Source organism: Rosa chinensis, chromosome 2, assembly GCF_002994745.2.
Source record: "Rosa chinensis cultivar Old Blush chromosome 2, RchiOBHm-V2, whole genome shotgun sequence".
NCBI classification, from domain to species: Eukaryota; Viridiplantae; Streptophyta; class Magnoliopsida; order Rosales; family Rosaceae; genus Rosa; species Rosa chinensis.
In genome coordinates this window covers 93,491-115,474 of record NC_037089.1, presented here as the reverse complement: position 1 = coordinate 115,474, position 21,984 = coordinate 93,491, and the positions used below count along the sequence as shown (strand labels likewise).

The window sequence follows — 21,984 nt, the reverse complement described above, 5'->3', positions numbered from 1 at the left end:
TCAAAAATTTTGACAGAAATGACCTTAGAAAATTAAAAAACTTTGAGAATTAATTAAATCACAAAGACAATTATGACATTTACAAAATGTATTTTTATTATAAAAAAAAATCACAACCCACTTTTTACTCCCACTATCTTTTCTTTGTAATGACAGATTTCTTTTTTATTTTTGAAAAAATAAAATAAAAAATACTTACACATGCAGAACATGTGTGGAGAATGGCTAGTAAAAATGATAATAAAAAAGAAAAGAAAAAGTTGAGGAAACGAAATTCCGAAATTACCCAAATTGGTTTGAAAAGATATAAAGGGGAATAGACGGAATTCCATGTATGTATTACCCCGAACGGCGTGTCCCGTCGCAGCCACGATTTCTGGTTATCGTCCCTCCAGTCCTGTCCTGTCCTGTCATAGTAGCGAGCAAAAAACACAAATAGAGTAGTAGCACCTCCACTGTTTCTCCTTCCAAATCAGTCGGTGGTTCTTGGTGCGATGCCTGCTATGAAGAAGGTTGTGTATCTCCTTTCTTTCTTTCAAATTTTATCTTGATCTGAATGATAATGTGGCTTCCTCACAACTGTGTTTAGATTTAGCCTCTGATAGTCCTTAGTGGGATCTTCCTTTTCCAATATCCAATATGCTGGTTTATGGCTTCTGGTTCGTTATTACCTGTTTGAATTCTGAATTTACAACAAAGCGAGCAGGCTTTGCTTCGAGTGTTGGACAAAGCCTACACTGGTCTCTGGTCTTTCCATTAGTTAATTCATGATAATCTTGACAGATTTTTGGTTTTCTTTCTTCTTTGTTCCAGTAATTTCTGCACTCTCTCTCTCTCTCTCTCTCTCTCTCTCGTTTGGCTTTGATCGGATATCAGTGTAATTATTGCTTTATCGGTACTATTTCCTCCATTGCTTATGAAATTTTGTGTTTTGTGCTTATCAGCATACTGAGCGCAGTCACATTGGGAATGTATTCAACAAGTTGCTGAAGCAGATTGGAAGTCCTGTGGATTTTGAACTTCCAGATTGGTTCAGTAAATGGAAACCCATGAACTACACTTTTATAAAGCGCAGTATCCTTTTATATTTGCGACTTATATCTTTACTGAACAGATTTATCATTTAGAAAATTGTTTTGTGATTTACTGTTTTATTAGGAACTTTGCTGCAACTCAATCATTCCAGACACTGTCTGCCTATTTTTCTGATTTTTTTTTTTTAACATAACTCATAGGTTCAACTTAATTGTTACTTACTGTCTGCGTTTTCATTCAATGATTTAATCCATATTGAAGTATTTTCACTTCAGTTCTCTCTCTACTTTTTAGTTTCTTTGACAAATTTAAGATATATATCTCACTAAGAGGATTAAAAGACGACTTGAAGATGATGGAATTTTCTGCTCATGCTGCCCATCATCACCAGGGTCTCCTAGTGTTTGTGGTAGAGATTGCCATTGTGGGTGAGGACAGTCTTGGTCAATGATGTCTATATCATCTTGATGTTTCAACATGAATCCTCAAACATAGTCTCTTTACCTAATGTCAGATTTTTGAACTCTCATTTTGATAAAGTTTGCTTACATGTAGTAAGTTCTGCATATCTTTAGTCTTGGGCAGTGGTCCACTCTAGTGAGTGGTGCTTGTCTTTTGGACATTGATTCTCATCAAAGTAGTATGCACACATCTACATCAATAGAATGATGCATTTTGTTGGTCTCTGATTCTTATTATTTATTCTTTTCATTGAATTTGATTAATGGATGAGGTAAGCATGTGACACCTGTCTACTTTTAATCTTAGAAATATATACTTTTGGATGCGGGCAGATTTAGGAATGGGTCCTTAGATTTCTATGTGATAGTATAGTGGACATTCAGGTTATATATTTTAACCAAAACTAAAATAAGTTGATTGTATAATTTCTGCAGGATGCTACTGTCTAGCTGCTCCTCAGGCTGTAAATGTGGAAGTTCATGTCTGAACAAACCATTCCAGCACCGGCCTGTGAAGAAGATGAAACTGGTGAAGGTATCTGCCTTATGTTGTAGTGGTTAAAATGTTGTGAATACATTTTCTGAAAAGGGAATAATTTAAATAGAGAAAGATTTCATAGACCGGAGATTGCAACCTTGCTACTCTTGTTTTCAAACATACAATCTTGCATAAGTTGAAGGATAAAAAGTTCATTGTGTAGATAACTGACTGTCTAATCAGATGTTGATCTCTTATGTTAGTGGACATTTATTAAAACCTTGGATCCTGGGCAACTAATTAGGTGCTATGTTACTACATTTGACTATTTGAACAACATTCACCCAAGATTTTCTGTGATAAACTTTTGAATCTGAGAAGATCGATTCTGGGGCAACCTATTTTCCACATAAGGGGTTGACTGGGGTATTGCTTGTTGGGTAGCTTTGTTATGAATTTTTCCTCGCAATTCAATACTTTATATATATAAATGGATATTTTGTTCTATAACTTCTCTTCTGTCTTAGTCACTTTTTGTGCACTGAGTTAAAGTAAGGTATTTATTGTAGACTGAGAAATGTGGTTCTGGAATTGTGGCGGATGAAGATATTAAGCAAGGAGAATTTGTGATAGAATACGTTGGAGAAGGTAATATTTTTTTTTTAGTCATTTTTGCTTTCTCTTTGAGTAAAAATAGCATGTTTCCTATTGAAGGCTATTAATCAATGGTGTTTCTTTCTTTCAGTTATTGATGACAAAACATGTGAGGAAAGGCTTTGGAATATGAAACACCGTGGAGAAACAAACTTTTACTTATGTGAAATCAATCGAGATATGGTTATTGACGCCACGTACAAGGGGAACAAATCAAGATATATAAACCATAGCTGTTGTCCCAATACTGAGATGCAAAAATGGTCTTCTACTGGGCCTTCATACTGATTTAAATGTTGTAATTGTTGTATTCTATCTTGCATAACTTTTTCGCTATTTCTTTGTGAAGGATAATCGATGGTGAAACAAGAATAGGCATATTTGCAACTTGCGACATAAAAAAGGGCGATCACCTCACCTATGATTATCAGTATGAACACCCACATAACCTTTAGTTGAGTACTTTGATTAATTGTTTCATCTTTGCTTAAGAAGCATATGTTTCTAGAATCATCAACTTGATGTATTTCCATCGCCGTACAACACTACTAGCGGTTAATGTTATATCACTATAGTCCAGTCTAATAAATTCAGCAGGTTTGTTCAATTTGGTGCAGATCAAGATTGCCATTGCGGTGCTGTTGGTTGTCGTGAAAAACTTGGTGTACGACCTACCAAACCAAAGATGTCATCAGTTGCTGCTTTGAAACTAGTAGCATGCCAGGTGGCTGTGTCCTCTCCCAAAGTGAAAACAATGCTCTCTGCAAAAGATGTTAGTGTTGGTTTGCTTTTAACATTCTTCCAAATATTTTAGTTTCAATTATTTTACAGTTTCATGTAATTATTGGTCCTTTCCTCTACCATGAAGGTTGTAATAACTGGTCTAAAGAGCATGCATGCATTTATAATACATGCTATTTTGTGTTTAACTACTATGTTCTGCTATGTTGGGATATGCTAATGGTTAGTGCTTACTTCACATACATGTTTGTAGATATAGAGTAATTTTCGTATGAGTGTTTAGGCACATGGTTTGTATCATTCCAGAAAGAATATACTTGATGAGATGACGAGGTAGGGATACAGAAACTAGACATTTTACAGAACTATAGCAACATGTGCTTTGAAAGAAAGAAGAGGAAGGTAGGAACGACAGTGTTACACACAGAGAAGGTTCAATTTTTCCAGTACTGGTAACATATTTTTGATTTCTAAATTAGTACCTAAAGTTTAGTAAGAATTCATATAATGAGTCTTGCTTAAATTTATAAAATACTAATAACTAAAAGTATAAGAATCGTAAGAAGATATTGGGAGCTTGAGAGGTGACCATAAATAAATGTTTTTATCTTGGCGCCTGGCAATGATTTAATGCACTTTTGGCTTTGTGAAGTTTTAGTTGCCGAAATGTTTTTTATTTTTTTTCTTTTCTTTTCTTTCTTTGTGTGTGCCTGTGCATGTGCGTGCATGGTATGGTTTTGCAAACTTGGACTAATTGTGGGACTATTTTCTGGAAAAGGTTTATCCGAATGGTGGTTTTCCTATAGGTGAGCTTTCTTCTATTACAGTCAGTGTTTGCATAAATTACATTATCAATATTGTCATCTATTAGTGATTCAAAGTTTCTGAAATTCTTTGTTTAAACTCTTATTACCACCTCTTACTTTTTCTTTTAGGAAGTTCTCAACCTATCCGTAAGGACCATAACCAAGGTGCTACTGCTTGTAATTGCATTGATGAAGTGATTCAAATACGTCGTCCCATAAATCAGAGGTAATTTCAGGATGTCTATGAACCATGCATTCTAAGGAATTGTTGTGCAATACCAGGAATGAAAAGTGTATAACTGGTTCTGTCCTGGTTTTAAGTCTCTTATTTCCAAAAGATGGATGTGAGTTTTTCTTAGGCCTTTTGGTGCTTTCTAGAATTTCCTTTCCTTTTTGTGGACGAATTTGGTCCTTGTAATTTGAGTCAGTTTTCACTTGGTTCCCTGTTGTAATGCCAGTCTCACATACAGTGTTACTGCAGGGACCCAAGTGTAAATGACCTATCTCGAATAGAATGACCAAAACTGAATGAACTAAATTTGCCAAATTAATGAGCCTTATAAACTGGCACTCACCATGAACACAAGCCTCAAGTGACTATTCTGTCTTCAGAAAAATGACGAAATACTTAATTCTTCTTGATTGCTACTGTTAGCTAACTACAAGGACATGATTGCAAAAACTAGAACTACAGGGAACATGAAAATGACCCAAAGTAGAGGGTGCCGATGTATTTTCCCTTTGTTTCTTTCATATTAGATCAGAAGTTTCACTTTTTCTATGATTTATTTATGGTCACTCGGGAATCTCAAAACTAGTCGGGTCGGTGCTTTGTGAGAAGCGTCTTACCTCTTGTAACCCGCTTGGCCACATCTTCTAATAAGAAAGCCTCTTGGTTTCTGCACAATAGTGAGTCTCTTGGAAGTTATTTGGCTTGTTCACAAATCCCAACATTGTTGAGCACAAGGAACCATCATGGTCCTATGTTCTGCTTAAGTATCAGAACTTGTTCTTGCCTGGCTTACTTTTAGTTATTTTACAAATTTAAGTAGCGTTAGAGGATCAATAGTGATTAATGGTCGATCTACTTGTCGCTTTGTCACTTTTCTCATGTTAAGGAACAGTTATGCATATTTTATGTATAATAATTTTGGTAATAGACTGTCTTTAGTTAATATGACCGATGTTCTTTGCATACATGTTGGCCACAGTTGAAATATAATATTTGATACTTGCGCTTGTAATCTTTTTGTAAACTGTTGCTGAAATCATGGGTTTAGTTTAGTGGTCTTGATGGTGGCCAACCTGCAATGCCTTGGGAAAGTTTAAAGATGATAAAACAACCAGACAAGGGGCCAAAATTGAAAAAAAAAAAATTGTATTTGTTTTCCACACATACAGTGGGAACAGTAGGAAAAGGTTTGGGTTCTTAAAGAACTTGTATGAAATGTTTTGGAGTGATACTGGGTATCATATCCCCTCTGGCGCTTGGTACGCGAACCTTGGCTCAAGGATGTAAGTGTTCTTCTGGCTAGATCAACAGAAGTTAACAGTGTCAAAAGTCATGTTGTTATGGCTCTCTCTCACAGACACGTATTGAATTTGACCTTAAAACAGATATTTACAACCTTCTTCCATTGACTTATTTTCCGACAGAAAAGATTAGGTGAACTGAAGTCCTGCATTCACTGTTGAGTGTTTGTTAAAGTTATAATGACTCATTGTGCTGCTACTTTTCCTTTTAATTTCTTTCTGATAGGAGTTTTCAGTTTCTACAACTATTGTGCAAGTTTAAGTTTACATTGTTTTGTTGTAAAAGAATTTTATATGCTCAGTAGTTCTTTTTGCTGTCTGTACATTGCAGGTCATTTGGGGTTATCAAACGGTTTGATAATCATTCCAAAAAACACGCGGTAAGAGCTGTTGATCTTTGTAGATAAACTTCCAGAGTCATGTCACACCTAGGGTTTAGGGTATTGTAAAATTAAGAATTTGGAAATGGGCATGTGTATTTGGTTACAGAGCATGTTTGAAGATGGATATGTGTTTTTGGTTGCAGATCATGTTTGAAGATGGTGGCATTGAAATCCTGGACATGTCGAAAGAAGAATGGGAATTTGTAACATTGTGATAGTATTCTGAGGCAAGTACATATCACATATATCTAATATATATATATATATATGTGTGTGTGTGTGTGTGCGCGCGCATATATATCATCACCATCATCATGGTTATCCCAGTGCCTCTGATGTCTCTTGATCATATTTGCCAACTCTTCACTTTCTAAACAAAATTTTAGTCTAGAGAAGTTCTTTATTTTGATCAAAGATGCTCACTCGGTTCACAGGTATTAGAGTTTACACTTAATTACATTATATAAGATTGTACTTTCATATCTTGAAGTAGAAATGGAGTGCTTAACTTCTATCACAGTTTATAACGTTAGGGAAGAAGGGGTGTTTGGGAGGACAAGGTTTCACATATGGCTCATTGCATCTTGGGTATTTGCATGGATATGTTGTCATTCCTTTGCTTTAATTCCATGGAGAGGTTGCAGTAGTCACTTATATGCCACTGTGCGATGGACATTCATGTTCCTGTATTTATTTTACAATACTGCTACTTAACTGCCAAAAAGCAGTGTGTTGCATTACTGCTTATTTCTTTTCTGCATCACTACTTTCTTTGTGGCATGTTTGGTGATATCTTTGCTCTGCTGGTTGTTTTTAATGGTTGAAGGAATTTGTTCAAGCAAGGATGACTTGTGGTCGTCAGCAACTGTAACATGTAGAACAGTAAGTGCATCCCTTTATGAGCCATCATGACTAAAAATTGCTTTAAACTGAATGCACAACTAGGTCACTCTAATATTTACCAACCTCGTTCTGTTGCAGGATCAGTAACCGGTAAAGTTAGTAACGCTCGATTTACCTTTCCTCTGCTGTTGCATTAACCAAGGATCAATTCTTTGCAATGCATGTTGTAACAAATTTATGGATGAAAGTGTTTATAATCCAACCCCGCCCCCCACCCCCCGAAAAAAGAGAAAGAATGTACGAATGTTGTATCAATTATATTTCCTTTTTCTTTTTTTTTTCAACGACTGTGAACTGTTCTTGTATAAGCATGGGGAATTAGTGGTTGGTGAAATTTTTTTGGCTGGATAGACTGGAATAAGGATATTTGGTTGTGAGAAAGCTAGTTATGGACACCAAGTGACGCACGATTGCTTTGCTTGAGCCCTGTGATAAACTTTTTTCTCCTTTTTATTATATTTTTTATTTAACGTTTGAGAGCTTGTTGTCAAAAAAAAAGAAAAGAAAAAAAAAGACGACTATATGAGATTCTGAGGGCTTCTGGGGTTGGGGATATGTCGGTTTTGCCGAGAAATTGGGTGAGTGATGAGAGTGAGTGGAGGTAGTAGGTATGGTAGGTCCAATGGCACCAACCCAATCCGATTAAAGAAAGCGTCTCACCATTTTTCTCATTGTCTGGGTGTGAGTGGGGACCGAGGGTGTAGAGAAGGATGTGACGTATACTTGTATTCGCAATGTCAAGGGTACTATTCGTTGCTGGCATGTATATTTCCTAAAGGTCGGTGTAAAACTAATTGTATGAAGCAAGTATGGTTCTCAATTTCTCATTATTTCTATTAAAAGGTCATTCACCAACTAATCAGATTTTTCATTGAGCAGAATATTAATTATTGTGTATGAGCTTCCAATTTTAATGTGATATTTTCGAAAGAAATTTAGCTCGAGATGCAATTAATTCTTATTATATATACTACTAATATTTTCAGGAGTAAAATATTTATCATTATCAATTTCAAAATGAATTATGTTATATGTTATTTGAATATTTGAATGACGTAAAATTTAAAATTAAATCTCTGTTTTTTTAAAGAGCCAAAATGAAACTCATTCAGTAACAAAAGAAACTAAAATGAACTTTTCAAAAAATAAAATAAAATAAAAACTCTTTTTAACACTTAAGTTTGGGTAAAAGTCGTGACAGAGAAAGAATCCGGTCGTGGTTGGTGCAACTATTGGGGTTGGTATGATCTGGGATGTATAAATACATAAAAAAGGGAGGGAGATTGGCACCAATTTGTTACTCGCTTCGCTTGTGTTCTGGATCTGAATCTAAAAGCGAAAACAAGAGCGGAGAGGAGGCGACGTCGTGTGGTGTCGGTGACTCTGAGCTGGTGGGAGTGAGTGAGTGAGTACAGATCTAGGATTGTAGGGCCATAGTGTCATCTTAAATACAGAGAGAGAGAGAGAGAGAGAGAGAGAGGGAGAGTCGAGGGTTGGGGTTCACAATTCAGAGAAGATAGAAAAATGAAGGTGATCGACAAAATCCACGAGGCATTGGCGGATGAGAAGAAGGTGGTGTTCTCGTTCGAGTTCTTCCCTCCGAAGACGGAGGATGGGGTGGAGAACCTGCTGGAGAGAATGGATCGGATGGTGGCTCACAATCCGGCCTTCTGCGACATCACTTGGGGCGCCGGTGGCTCCACTGCCGATCTCACTCTGGACATCGCCAACAAAATGCAGAACATGATCTGCGTCGAGAGCATGATGCATCTCACCTGCACCAACATGCCCGTCGACAAGATCGACCATGCCCTCCAGACTATCAAGTCCAACGGCCTCCAGAACGTTCTTGCTCTCCGCGGCGACCCACCCCATGGCCAGGACAAGTTTGTTCAGATCCAAGGCGGCTTTGCCTGCGCCCTCGACCTGGTATTGCTGCTATCTCTTGTTTTTTCTTTTCTTTCTCTTTCTGAGAATGCTCTTACTCTTGCTTAATCTAATTACTTAATGCAAACTCATCAGGTCACTCATATCAGAGCCACATATGGTGACTACTTTGGTATCACTGTTGCTGGTTATCCAGGTATATACACGCGCTCTTGCCTCTTGTTATTTGTTTATGATATAATTCAAGAATCACCAAGCCAATGCATGACTTATCCTCTTTTGATTTTATTACAGAGGCACATCCCGATGCCATTGAAGCCGATGGCCTCGCCACTCCAGAGTCCTATCAAAGTGATCTGGCTTATCTCAAGAGAAAGGTTGATGCTGGTGCCGATTTGATCGTCACTCAATTATTTTACGATACTGATGTATTCCTCAAATTCGTCAACGACTGTCGCCAAATTGGAATCACTTGTCCCATTGTTCCTGGAATTATGCCTATTAATAACTACAAAGGTTTCATACGCATGACTGGTTTCTGCAAAACAAAGGTATTGCCTCTTCTTTTCTATTCATTAATTTCTCTATCATATGCTAGTCCTAATTTAACTGATTGTGATTTTTTGTATACATCTTCACAATCTCTGTGTAGCAGATCCCATACATTATAGGTTTCTTATCTTTTAATGTCTTATAAAATTCTAGAAGATGGGACAAAATCTGGTGAGGGATGAAAAATATTTTCTTGACATGTATATCCTAAATGCTATATATTCCGGCATTATTCTGTCCTTGTTAAAAAGTGGTCTGGTTGTTTCTGTTGGACATGTCTGACAACCAGCCACACAAGATCATATGTCTGGCTAGTATAAGGTATGGGGTTGTAGAGGAAGAAATTGGGGTTTTGTACAGTGATTTAGAGTTCTAAAGATTGGATTCATAATGGCTGTGATGGAAAGAGCGTGGGAAAATAGGGACTCAAACACTGTAGGAAAAATTCCTTAACTCGTAGACTCCTTGCTGATATAATGTACAATTCCATGAGTCAATTAGCTGTTGCCACACATTGGACACACATGAAATATAAAATGCACAGTTACCAAATTCGAAAAACTGTATGTGCTACTTTCCCTTTTAATTTCATTCAACCTTTTTTCCCCCCCCTCTTGATATCAATTTTAATGTGCACAATCGATGACATACTGTAGATACCAGCTGAGGTTACTGCTGCCTTGGAACCTATTAAGGACAATGAAGAAGCTGTCAGAGCTTATGGAATTCACCTTGGAACAGAAATGTGCAAGAAGATTTTAGCTCATGGGATTAGGACATTGCATCTTTATACACTGAACATGGAGAAATCAGCATTGGCTATACTAATGGTTTGGTCTCATACATTTCTATGTGTCTGACTTAATTTGTATAATATACTTTGGATTATCATTATTTGCCCTATAATCTCGTCCCTTCTGATTTGATTAATTTTGCAGAATCTTGGTTTGATTGAAGAGGCCAAAATATCAAGGCCCTTACCTTGGAGACGCCCTGCAAATGTTTTTCGTGTTAAAGAAGATGTTCGTCCAATTTTCTGGTATGCAAACCACACCATACTGTTATCATCCCTTTACTTCGTAAAGAAAAACATAAATTAAATAATTACATCTTTCTCACTGTCTAATCATCCTCACAACTGATGGTAGGGCTAATCGTCCTAAGAGCTACATATCAAGAACCATAGGCTGGGACCTGTACCCACATGGGCGGTGGGGTGATTCTCGTAATCCTTCATATGGTGCACTAACTGATTACCAGGTACCTAAGTCACTGAACATTTAGTCTTGGTTACTATTGTTCTGTGATTTTTTTTTTTTATGAAACTTATCAAAATTTGGAAACAGTTATATTCTTGGATTTTGCCATGATGTTCTCTCAAAGAAACATTTACTTTTAACAAAAATCCAATTTACTTTTATTTGCTTAAAGTTACTAGCCATCACTTTTGCTGAAAGGCATGTCCTTTCAACGCTTATATTTCCCCTCTGCACTAGAGTTAGTTATGTATGACTTTAAGTTTCTTAACAGTTCATGCGACCACGTGCACGTGACAAGAAACTTGTTGAAGAATGGGTTGTCCCACTGAAAAGTGTTGAAGATATTCATGAGGTGAAGTACCATCCAGTGTTTTTTTTTTTTTTTTGGTGGCTTTACACTCAGCCATTTAGATATAAAATTGACATATTAAATTTTCTACAAATCAGAAATTTGAGAAATTCTGCCTTGGAAAGTTGAGAAGTAGCCCTTGGTCAGAACTCGATGGGCTTCAGCCAGAGACGAAGATCATAAATGAACAGCTGGGGAAAATCAACACAAAGGGTTTCCTTACCATCAACAGCCAACCAGCAATAAATGGGGAAAGATCTGATTCACCATCTGTTGGTAAGTAGAAACTTATTTATGCATGCATGGTCATGATAAGTATGTGTGTGTATCCCATTTCTGTGAAAGCCTTTTGAGACATTACTTGAATTCTAATGAGAAGAGATTGATTTAAATTACTGAAAGTAACCTAATAATTATAGTAGTGACAGTCTTATTGGAGCCATAAATCAACATGACTTAAAGATTCCATATGATATGGGTTCATTTTGATCTTCATTAAGATCAAGTGGTAATTTTTCTCAGAAGGGACAACATTGAGTTCAGAAAGGTGATGACAGATCCCTTAGGTTTAATCAATACTGGTAGTACCATTGTGGGATTTCATGAATCTAGTGATATCTGTTAGGTCTTCAATCAAGAGTCTGTGACTTTCATCAGACCTTTGTACCTCCTTTGTTGTGTGAAACTGATCTTATGGTTTTGGAAAATCTCCTCTTCTGTACATCAAATTTCACCAGACAACATTGAGTTCAGAAAGGTGATGACAAATCCCTGAGAGGTTTAATCAGTACTAGTAGTACCTTTGTGGGGTTTCATGACTTGTATTGATATCTGTTGGATCTTCAATCAAAAGTCTGACTTTCATTAGACCTTTCTTCCTTTGTTGTGTGTAACTGATCTTATGGTTTTGGAAAATCTCTTCTGTACCTCAAATTTCACGAGTAAACTTTTCATCTGCATTGGAAAAATACTCTGAAATTGATAAAGATCATCGTAGAAGCTTTTTAGTTTTAACGTACGATAGAAGGTCAAATCTCCTTGCTTAAAGTGTACCTATTCCTCCTTCCCTCCCTCCCGCATATTTTAAGGATGTACTTGAGTTTGTATTCTTCTTCATCCTCTAAATGATTACCCTCACCATGATTAGATGAATACTAAATCCGGAAATGTTTAATGTATCTGACTTGTAATTCAGGATGGGGTGGGCCTGGAGGATATGTTTATCAGAAAGCCTATGTAGAGTTTTTCTGTTCCAAGGAGAAGTTGGGTACTCTTGTTGACAAATGCAAGGCACTTCCATCTCTTACATACATGGCTGTTAATAGAGAAGGGAGTTGGATATCTAATATCAGTCGAACTGATGTAAATGCGGTGACATGGGGAGTCTTCCCAGCAAAGGAGATAATCCAACCGACTGTTGTGGATCCTGCTAGTTTTATGGTTTGGAAGGATGAGGCATTTGAAATCTGGTCAAGAGGATGGGGTCGCTTGTACCCTGAGAGCGACTCATCTAGGAAATTACTTGAAGAGGTTTGCTTTCTTGCTTCATTTCCCTTTACTGAAAATCAGTAGCATTTATTGTAGTTATGTTGACACAACTTACCTTTGCAGGTGCAGAATAGCTACTTCTTGGTCAGCTTGGTAGATAATGACTACATCCATGGTGACCTTTTCACTGTTTTTGCTAATTTCTAGAGGGGCTTGCTTGTTGTCTCTTGCATCCCATCAGCCATTAGGCTGGTGCTTTCCTTGCAAGTCCGGTTTCATTTATTGTCAGTGGGATGTGTAATAATAACAAATTGGGATTTTGATACCTCCCCTGCGGCCCTGCTTCAGTGCAAATTGCATCTGCATTCTCTGCTTATACCAAAGTTCGTCAACGTCCCGGCTTCATAATTGGTTCTTTATGGATTTGCTTATACCAAGTTGTGGAATTTACATATTATTTGAAATATAATAGATGGTCATTCTCTATTAATATAATTTATTGGGTATGGTTTTCAAGATGCAATTAACAGTAGTTAACATGATTATGCTAGTTGAATTACTGGGCAGTGATGGGCATTCTCAGAAATCATTCTACAGTACACTTTGCACCACCTTTATTGTGGGAGTGCGGAATGCCAGTATGAAATCCTAATAACAAATTTATAAATAGCAAAAGATGAGTAAATTGTTGAGGCCAGCCTACGATGCTACAGGTATCTGGCGAATTAACCCAAACGTCAACAAAATGAATGACCGAGACTTTCTCTCTACTCATGCAGCGTGTAGTCTGAGCTTGGGGTCACCTACAGTGACCTCCACAAGTCATTTCTGCTCCTCTTCTTTTGTCTGCTTTCTTTTAGGCTCCCATTTATCCAAAAATAAAATAAATAAATAAAAACAAGTAAACAACCTCATAATAAACCCCAAAATCAGATGTTCTAGTAATGGGCACCTGGTTATCTGGTTATAACACAAATACCATGTAATGTAACCCTCAGAAATGAAGCAAACATATAATGCCATTTCTTAACAAAACAGTTCTGACGCATCATATGGCTGTTATGAACTTACAAATTGGTAACAAGAATGTGTGACAGTAATGGCATTAAGTTCCAGGTCTAATTAGGAGATATTTGCGTGTTTAAGAGATCTGCTGATTATCACACCTGCAGATGTCCGCATTATATGCATCCCAAGCATAGCCATACAAGTATCATCTGTCTTCAGATGAGGTTGCACCAGCTCCCATATCTTTTTCTTTTGAATCTGCCGAAAGTGATATAAGTGTTACAAAATGCAAGATAAAGTATATCACAAGGAAAAAAAAAAAAAAAAATGCCCAACTCTTCTATAAAATTAAGTGCTCCTGGCCTAAGGCATATTCAATACCTGGAAGTTCTGCCGCCAAACCACACCAAAGATGTGAGTGACAGTATCTCATACGCATAATCATAGGTCGGGAGGAGTTGGGAGATGGATGGCAAACTGATAGTCAAGGTTGTTCACACTTTGCCATACTATGAATGAGAGTACGAAGAACTAGAGTAATCTTGGGGAAAATATCTCAGACCTTGAAAGATTAACAACTTGGCTTAGGAAGATGTCATGCTCAAAAGAGAGATTGAGAAGGAAAACCTTTAGATGGTGAGGGCATTGTGAAACACTTATCCTGTATGCATAGGCAGGTTAGCTTAAATCATTATCAGTAAAAAAAGCTCATGCACATAAGATGGGTATTGCAAGATCTGCTAGGGTTAGAAGAGAGCATGGCGGCGGCGAGGTCCCAAAGATATTGCACTCGGGTTTGGAGGCCAGGACGGGTTGTTGGAGGCCCTTGTCGACTCTTTGCTTTTCGCAAGTGTTTCCTTTAGTGAAGTAGGTTTACTTTCATTCTTGATGGGGTGGGGCTGAGGTGGCTGCCTTTGAGAGAGATCTACTGATCTCCTCTTATGGGTGCCTTGGCGAGTCTTCCTTAGTGAACATGCTGTGTTATCGGACTTTACTTTGATAATGTATTTGCGCGCCTAAAGTTTATAATGGGCATTATTTGGTAGGGCCGTAGGGATGTACTCCTAATATTGGCCTTAGTGGCGTAGAGGATGTAGGCTCTGGTAGATGTAATACTTTTGGTCGTTGAATATGATTCATTCTTGTCAAAAAGATAGGCAGGTCAGCTTTTTCTAAGTAAACATTCCTAATGGCTTCGAGCCTGTGTTCATAATTAGACAGTGAAGATGTGGTGTTGTAGGCGTTTACTTTGATAATGTAATAGCGCACCTAAAGTTTATAATGGGCGTTATTTGGTAGGGATGTACTCCTAATATTGGCCTTAGTGGCGTACAGGATGTAGGCTCTGTACATGTAATACTTTTGGTCGTTGAATATAATTCATTCCTCTCAAAAAGATAGGCAGGTCAGCTTTTTCTAAGTAAACATTCCTAATGGCTTCGACCCTGTGTTTATAATTAGACAGAGATAAAAACTGCATTCTGATCCAATTGCACCGTTTGAAGTTAAATTAAGGAGAACTTTCCTCGCATGCATAGCCATGAAAAAGATATTGGAGAAGAATTTGCTGTATTTAGCCTTATCTTCGATTTACTTGCCGGAAAGGGGAGGTTCACCAGAATTGCTTTTATGGACATCCCCTCTAGATCATGGTGCATTACAATAATATTATGAATATATATTAATAATATTATGAATATAGGAATACCATATCAGAAGAAATCGATCCGTATGGAAAATAATCACTCTAAGGTGGCAGGTTATTATGTTCTATATTGTATCTCATCAAGATAGTCATACGAACTTACAAGGGGGATCTCAGAGCAGCATAAACTATTGTAGATGTTTTAACCGAGTAATGGAGCTTAAATCTATAAATTCTAAATTTCAAGAATCGTTTTCAAATAAAGAAGGGTGAGAAAAGAAGTATCTGTATTTTTGGAAATAGGGAAGGAAAACAGTACCTGGTTGGGTGTGGCAGGAGGAGGCTGATTTTGATGATCATCTTCAGAGCCAAACCATATCCTTTGGCCAGGAAGTGAACCCTCAGGAGGCACAAGAAGCTCAACATTCTCATGGGAAGCATCAGAAGCGGCCATAAGCATTCCACAAGACTTGACACCCCGCATGTTCCTGGGCTTCAGATTAGCAAGGACAACTACTTTTCTCTCCTGTGTCAAACAAACCATTTTGGTAGTTAAAACATTTCTTTTGGAAGAAGGAAACTTTCATTACAACTCTAAAATTTACCACAGATCAGGAGTCGACTCCAAAAGAAATAAAAGTACAACAGAAGTGAACTCTGCACAAAAGCTCATAACTAGAAGAAAGACCAACCACTACAAGCAACTGAAACAGAAGCCCACAACGAAGAGACTGGTCCACCTCCACCTCTCTACTATCTTCAAAAAATCGTTTGTTTCTTTCCTTCCAAATGAGTGCATGACCCAAATGATAGCCAAAAACCCTGCTAACACTAAGCAGGGGATAACAGCCCTTTGATCTTTCCAAAACCATCCCAGCGTCTGTGAGATTTATGCAAATCTTGGAAGCTACTGAACAATGAAGGAAAGACAGTTCCCCTAAAAATCTCTATACTCCAGCCTCAGAAGTAAAAGCCTATAGTTTTATGCCCTATAAAACTCAAACTCCAACCCATAATATTCTCTATAATAACTACTAAGGGAAGTTATTAATACTGTCATGTAGTCACATGGTCTATATTTCTTACAAAGGGAGTTGTCAGAGTTGCTGACTCTCTCCCGCCTCCTACAGTCTGCATAAGGCACATAACTTTGGCTGTAATTTTTTCTTTCCAAATCAAAGTGTAGCTTAATATTCAACAGGATGTGATATGATCATTTTTCTAACACAAAATACATTGACAGTAGCTTTTGCAAGGTACATTCCATAAACATGCTAATGTTAATGAAGGATTAAGTATGTGCTGTGTGCAAACCTGAATGTGATCAATAGGAATGTAATTGACGAGCCCACTGCAGATGATTCTGGGTTCAGGCTCTCCGATGTCAACCTCTTCCACGTAAAGAGAATCAGCTTCCTCATGCCTCCATGCCCTAAGGACTAGCCCAACCCTTATGTCAAGCAGGTCGGCTGCATCCTTTATCTTTTTCTGTTCCTCATCACCATCGCTTATCGCCTCTGCCTCTACCTGTGCCTTCTCAACATCTGTGGCGGCGCAAAAAGAGGAGACCACGCTTCTTCTTCTTGCCGATGGTGATGACGCATCAGCAGCAGAATCACAAACTTTCGGTTTGCTACAAATACTACGATAACTATTCGCAGTGATTTGGTGGAAATGAGCAAGTGAATGCCCAAAGGGCCGTGGAGATTTAGGAGACGGAGATAGGAATATCAGACGCGCGCCTATTCCCGTGCCGCATTTCAAAACGTTCGCTGCCATTCCCTCTTCCTATCCGCACTAGCTTGCTTGCTCTCTCTCTCTCTCTCGTATCCACTATTGTTTTTTTTTTTTTTCCTTTTTTCCTCTTTAGAAAATATTAGCAATAATTTATTATTTTGCGGAGAGTGTATATTTTTTTTTTTGTTTTTTTGTACGGATCGAACAATTTATTGTATTAATGAAACAATCATACTCTAATACATCTTTTTTAACTTTATTCTTGATAGAGTTCAAACACATGACCTCACAAATAAAAAGTCATTGTCTTACCACCTTAACAAACACACGCACCCATACATACACCTAGGGATGGCAAAAATTCCCAGTGGGGCGGAGCTCCATTGGATACCCGCCCCTAATGGGGGAAGAATTCGGGGACAAATGGAGAATGGGGATGGGGATCTCCAAATCCCCGCTATCTAAGATTGGGGATGGGGCGGGGATGGTATTGTGATCCCCATCCCCAAACCCGTCCCAATAATATATACATATGGTTAACTTATATATATATATATATAAATTTATTTTTTATAATATAAATCACAAATATATACATTAATGGCTACACTTTTACTTTAATGATGTTTTGACTTTTGCACTCACTGAATTATGATTTATGAATTTAATCATATTTTAAATTTATTTATTGTAGATTTTGATTTTAAAAAGACAATATGAGAAAAAATTATTTTATTTATTAAATTCTTATTGGAGATTTAGGGCGGGTTTAGAGGTTTTGTCCCCAATATATTTTTATTGGAGATTGGGGTGGGGATGGGGGTAGAAAATGACCCTGAGGATGGGGATGGTATTGTGATCCCCATCCCCAATCCGCCCCATTGTCATCCCTACATACACCAATACATGAACGCAAGCATGCAACCATATTGCCATATTGGTCCGCAGCTATTTCTTGAACAATAAAACTCCAAAGTCTATAACTAAAAAAAGAACTTCGCCTTTGTAGTACGAAACATAGATAACACACTTCTAAAAAGACTCACAGTAGAACTACAGCTAGCATAGACTAGAGAAACTAGACCAAAATAAAGCGAAAGCTACCAAAGTAGGACAAAATAGACCGGTGCGGAACCCACTAGTAACCACCAGAAAATAGTGGGGATTTTTCGGGAAAAAAGAAAAGAAAAAGGCAACAGTCTAGTCACTCTAGTGTGGCCCAAAAGGAAAGTCAAGGCCTAAGGTCCAACAAGGCTGACACAGCCCAGCCCCGTCTCTACCCTCCTGCAAGTCAGTCACCCGGACACCAACCGCATCCACCGCCGCCACCAATCCAGGAACTCCGTTGCCTGTTGCACCATGTTCACGTCACCACCACACGATCGAACCTGGAGTACCCAGCAGACCCGAACCCAATCAGATTCAGGTTACCAGCGCACCAAGCCGCTGTCTTGATGCCAACGTCGCTGCATGGTATATGTTTCGAACTGGAAAAGACGGACGCCGGTCATCCACTACCATTCCGCCAAGCAAAACAATCTCATAGAACCAAAACCCAAGCACTGGAAACAATCACCCGTCACCCAGCAACCACACAACATCGGTGAGGCCAAAAGCCAACTTGACGTTGGGGCACCATCGGACAGAGGATAACTAGCAAAACGCTGGTTTTTTTTTCGACTGCGGGTTTTTCTCTCTCTAGATTTTGGTTTGCCTTCCACTGGTCGAGCCGAGAGTGTATTAGAAGTTAAGACTTCAACCATCAATTATAACTTAGACCCGCTTTGTTAGATTGGTCAGATAAAAACAACTACTACAGGAATCACGACCAACCGGAACTAAACCAACGGACGAGCAGCTTATCAAGTGAAGGTCGGATGACCAAAAACTAACAAGCATAAAAGGTTTACCCCTAAGAGAGAGAGAGTGATGCTACAATTGAAAATGTGTTGTCCTCTAGCCATACATTTGCAGTTTTAATCACCCCATCCCATCACTCTGTCATGTCCCGGCAGTCCCATATACATTCTCTTCTTAGGGGAAACGTCAAGTTAATCCGGTAGCTCTTTTAGCAGAGTCAAGGGTGTTAGAGAGGAGCATTGAGATTACAACAGGTCCTACTCCTCCTGGAACAGGAGTTATAGCTGACACCACCTTGATTGCCTCCGAGTAGCAAACATCTCCTGTAATACGAAAACCATGACGGCTACTGGGATCCTACATGTTACCACAATAAAGTAATCACAACTCATGAGCAAGCAAGGATAAATATCCATAAGGTATTAACCAAACCCAAAACTATGAGACAAGATTTTATCCTAGTGGATCATTGTGTATATATATTGACATGAAGAAACTTGCTTCTTGCTTCCATACGCAAACATGATCAATTAATTAGACATTGGTTCTTGTGGTGAAAATTAGTTCGTCATAACAAGATTGAAAGGTATAGACAACAGCTTCAGTGGCTTTCTCATGAAGTTGATGCGTCACTTCCTAGAACGAATTTATCTTAAAATTGCAAAATTTTGAGCTCCCTTCTCAGTCTCTTGTAGTCCAGTTTCAGTGTATCAATTATGGGAGTGAAAATTCATTACCGCTTGACCTCACCTAACTGAAACTCTATGACAAAAAAGCCCCGATGTTGTGCAGTTACAGTTGTTGCAAAACAGCAGCAACCTCTGGACTCCTATCTAGGAAATTAAAGTTAGGGAATGTTAAAATGACTAGTGAAATAAGGTTTGACTTGGTGAAAGAATTTGAATTGATTTGGGGTTTGAATAAGGGTTAACGGTGAAGAACCTGATCTATTAACACAAATCAATTGGCAGCCAATATGCGGGCAAGTAGGAAGAATGAATAAAGGTGAATGAGAAAGGAGGAAGAAGGAAAAGACATTAAGACCGGCTTAAACAGAAGCATGTTATTCAAAATTTTTTACTGCCAAAATGAGAGTAACATAGAGTAACTTTTGGTCAATAATACCGTAGTCAGTAGTGTATGAATTGCACTCAGATTGAAAAATACAGATTGATTGGCAAGAGAACATTATCTTATATCCTCCAATGTGAGTGCAATTCATACAATACAGACTACGGTATTATTGACCAAAAGTTACTCTACTATGTTCTCTGTTGCTTAGATTGAACTTGAAGGGGCAGAGTGACTGATAAAGCTTTGATATAAACTTAAGGCGTGAATCTTTATGACTGAAAATACCACTGTATATCCAAAGGAGTACACAAAAACAGAGAACTTACCTTAACTGGATTCGTCCCCATATCAACTACAACTGCCCCTGGCTTCAGCCAGTCCCAATGAACTAAGTTTGGAGTCCCAACATCTGAGATGACAACATCAGCGCGACGAGTCAATTCTTCTGGGTTCTTGGTGAATGAATGCAAGGTGCTAACAGTCGCGTGGTGCCTCTGTCCAGCACTGATGATCATCATTGAAATTTATTGAAACAAGTTATACAGTAAAGCACATAAATCTGTGTCACCTGCAATAGCAAAGAAGTGGATAACCCAACAATCTTGCTTCTTCCTATAACCACTGCATTCTTCCCAATAATCTCCACCCCATATCGGAGCAACAATTCAATGCAAGCCTTAGGGGCACAAGGGATAAATAAGGGTTCCCTTCCCCGCATGGCAAGATTCCCCATGTTGAGGGGATGAAAGCCATCCACATCTTTTTCTGGACTAACAAAATTTATAATCTTTTCCTCGTCTAAATGCTGTATCAGAGATTCATTTCAATGGTTAGAGTCAGCCAAACATCACACTAGGCAAAGGAGTAGAGAGAACAAGACAAAGGTTTCTACTTTGACTTCTAGTAAGTAGTACCTGTGGAAGAGGGAGCTGCACAGTTATACCGTGCACCGACGGGTTCCGGTTAAAAGATGAAACAACATCAATAAGTCGAGCTTCAGTACAGTCTTGGGGCAGTTGAACAATAGAAGTCACTATTCCGACTTGATTGCAAGCTTTTAACTTGAGATGGACATAAGTGTGTGAATCCTTTCTGTTACCCACCAAAACAACAGCCAATCCAGGCAGTCTTCCTGTGGCAGCCTTCATTCTGCATATTTCAGCAGCTACTCTGGACCTTATGTCTTTTGCGATTGGCTTTCCGCTCATTATTTCAGCCTGCCCATTACCACTGGCTGCTGTTTTTGCAGCCCAAGCAATCGAAACCACTTAATCATTTGAACTGAAAATAATTTTGGAGGAGGAGGAGGAGTCAGATGTGAGAAAATGCACTTACCAGAAGACAGCGGGCGACTGAGACCGAGAGGGGTCGACCATGACGATGAGAACGTCGTCGAATACAAGACTTCAGCTTTTGTACCCAATCTGCGCCAGACCCCCATTAACTCGATCGAGTTTTTCTTTTTCATACACTCCCGTGTCCACCCTGGTTCTCCACCAAGTACTAGCCTCGGAACCGCATGTATGCGCGGGGATAATCACGGTTAGACCCCAAAATTTACGAATGTAAATCCCGCGGTAACTCGGTAGAGATTGCTGTAAAATAGAGAATTTGTTAGAGATTGAGAAGAAAAAGAGGGTAAAGTTTTGACTTTTGTTTCCCATAAGGAGTTGCTCTAAGTCTCCATCATCTGTATTATTTTTCTTAAAATAAGGGCTGATGCGGCAATCTTCGAGCCTGAATTAATGAAACTGTTGAATATAATGGGAGGAGACAGAGCTTAAACCCAAAATTATCATAAACGTCGAGAGAATATCATGAATAATAGTATGAGTGTTGTTGGGGGTGAAAAATTTCGTAGAGGAGTTTGACCCAACAATTAATGCGGACTGGAGCGGAAGCTGACCTGGGAACAATCGAAAAGCTTCCCTCGAGCGTTGACCTGGAGTTTGACCGTCGGCTCGAGGAGAAGGGGGGGTACCTGCAGAAAACCCTCCGATGCCTAAGTCAGTACGTTTCTTAGTTGTGGAGTAGAGATAATTGGAATTCGATGGATTACCTGGACGTCGAGCAGCCTATTTATAGGTGTACTTCGGCGAGGGCTGCAAGTAAACTTGCACAGCAAGCCACA

General features: G+C 38.5%; 4 protein-coding genes across 6 annotated transcripts; 2 read left to right on the top strand and 2 right to left on the bottom strand.

Moving 5' to 3' along the window:
• Positions 1 to 342: 342 nt before the first annotated feature.
• On the top strand, positions 343 to 7,471 carry LOC112190534 (histone-lysine N-methyltransferase ASHH3). 2 transcript variants are annotated; one of them, XM_024329967.2, is made up of 14 exons: positions 343 to 512; positions 945 to 1,074; positions 1,349 to 1,463; positions 1,932 to 2,031; positions 2,544 to 2,622; positions 2,720 to 2,891; positions 2,978 to 3,058; positions 3,226 to 3,400; positions 4,148 to 4,175; positions 4,305 to 4,401; positions 6,040 to 6,088; positions 6,235 to 6,318; positions 6,918 to 6,973; positions 7,073 to 7,471. In XM_024329967.2, exons 1-12 carry the CDS (start codon positions 495 to 497, stop codon positions 6,304 to 6,306), a joined length of 1,116 nt encoding a protein of 371 aa, XP_024185735.1. In that variant the 5' UTR covers positions 343 to 494; the 3' UTR covers positions 6,307 to 6,318; positions 6,918 to 6,973; positions 7,073 to 7,471. The 2 variants fall into 2 exon arrangements, with proteins under 2 accessions (XP_024185735.1, XP_024185737.1); XM_024329969.2 differs by lacking the exons at positions 6,918 to 6,973; positions 7,073 to 7,471 and having other exon boundaries at positions 4,309 to 4,401.
• A 798-nt stretch (positions 7,472 to 8,269) lies between these two features.
• LOC112186091 (methylenetetrahydrofolate reductase 2) lies at positions 8,270 to 13,045 on the top strand. The gene is made up of 10 exons (XM_024324455.2): positions 8,270 to 8,923; positions 9,017 to 9,077; positions 9,176 to 9,432; positions 10,090 to 10,263; positions 10,372 to 10,472; positions 10,582 to 10,693; positions 10,964 to 11,044; positions 11,140 to 11,317; positions 12,237 to 12,571; positions 12,653 to 13,045. Exons 1-10 carry the CDS (start codon positions 8,519 to 8,521, stop codon positions 12,734 to 12,736), a joined length of 1,788 nt encoding a protein of 595 aa, XP_024180223.1. The 5' UTR covers positions 8,270 to 8,518; the 3' UTR covers positions 12,737 to 13,045.
• A 398-nt stretch (positions 13,046 to 13,443) lies between these two features.
• Positions 13,444 to 17,047, bottom strand: LOC112186092 (aminoacyl tRNA synthase complex-interacting multifunctional protein 1). Of its 2 annotated transcripts, XR_005806862.1 has the most exons (4): positions 16,497 to 17,047; positions 15,502 to 15,708; positions 13,919 to 14,198; positions 13,671 to 13,795 (listed from the first exon to the last, which is right to left on the bottom strand). XR_005806862.1 is itself a non-coding variant. In XM_024324456.2 (3 exons), exons 1-3 carry the CDS (start codon positions 16,959 to 16,961, stop codon positions 13,652 to 13,654), a joined length of 816 nt encoding a protein of 271 aa, XP_024180224.1. In that variant the 5' UTR covers positions 16,962 to 17,045; the 3' UTR covers positions 13,444 to 13,651. The 2 variants fall into 2 exon arrangements, 1 of the variants encoding a protein (XP_024180224.1); XM_024324456.2 differs by lacking the exon at positions 13,919 to 14,198 and having other exon boundaries at positions 13,444 to 13,795; positions 16,497 to 17,045.
• A 1,731-nt stretch (positions 17,048 to 18,778) lies between these two features.
• On the bottom strand, positions 18,779 to 21,382 carry LOC112185770 (bifunctional protein FolD 1, mitochondrial). The gene is made up of 5 exons (XM_040515754.1): positions 21,189 to 21,382; positions 20,768 to 21,117; positions 20,422 to 20,658; positions 20,180 to 20,347; positions 18,779 to 19,136 (listed from the first exon to the last, which is right to left on the bottom strand). Exons 1-5 carry the CDS (start codon positions 21,319 to 21,321, stop codon positions 18,966 to 18,968), a joined length of 1,059 nt encoding a protein of 352 aa, XP_040371688.1. The 5' UTR covers positions 21,322 to 21,382; the 3' UTR covers positions 18,779 to 18,965.
• Positions 21,383 to 21,984: the final 602 nt, after the last annotated feature.

Bases quoted from the DNA above. Each gene is read 5' to 3' on its own strand.
- LOC112190534 (XM_024329967.2), top strand. The intron at 1,075-1,348 runs GTATCCTTTTAT...GACAAATTTAAG, and splicing joins CTACACTTTTATAAAGCGCA to ATATATATCTCACTAAGAGG. The intron at 4,176-4,304 runs GTGAGCTTTCTT...TTTTTCTTTTAG, and splicing joins GAATGGTGGTTTTCCTATAG to GAAGTTCTCAACCTATCCGT.
- LOC112186091 (XM_024324455.2), top strand. From the start codon at position 8,519: ATGAAGGTGATCGACAAAATCCACGAGGCATTGGCGGATGAGAAGAAG. The intron at 10,264-10,371 runs GTTTGGTCTCAT...TTAATTTTGCAG, and splicing joins CAGCATTGGCTATACTAATG to AATCTTGGTTTGATTGAAGA. The intron at 11,318-12,236 runs GTAAGTAGAAAC...CTTGTAATTCAG, and splicing joins ATCTGATTCACCATCTGTTG to GATGGGGTGGGCCTGGAGGA.
- LOC112186092 (XM_024324456.2), bottom strand. From the start codon at position 16,961: ATGGCAGCGAACGTTTTGAAATGCGGCACGGGAATAGGCGCGCGTCTG. The intron at 15,709-16,496 runs GTTTGCACACAG...TGTTTGACACAG, and splicing joins TTCCTATTGATCACATTCAG to GAGAGAAAAGTAGTTGTCCT. The intron at 13,796-15,501 runs GTACTGTTTTCC...CACTTTCGGCAG, and splicing joins CTCCTGCCACACCCAACCAG to ATTCAAAAGAAAAAGATATG.
- LOC112185770 (XM_040515754.1), bottom strand. From the start codon at position 21,321: ATGAAAAAGAAAAACTCGATCGAGTTAATGGGGGTCTGGCGCAGATTG. The intron at 21,118-21,188 runs GTAAGTGCATTT...ATGATTAAGTGG, and splicing joins CAGTCGCCCGCTGTCTTCTG to TTTCGATTGCTTGGGCTGCA. The intron at 19,137-20,179 runs GTAAGTTCTCTG...GGTAACATGTAG, and splicing joins TGGGGACGAATCCAGTTAAG to GATCCCAGTAGCCGTCATGG.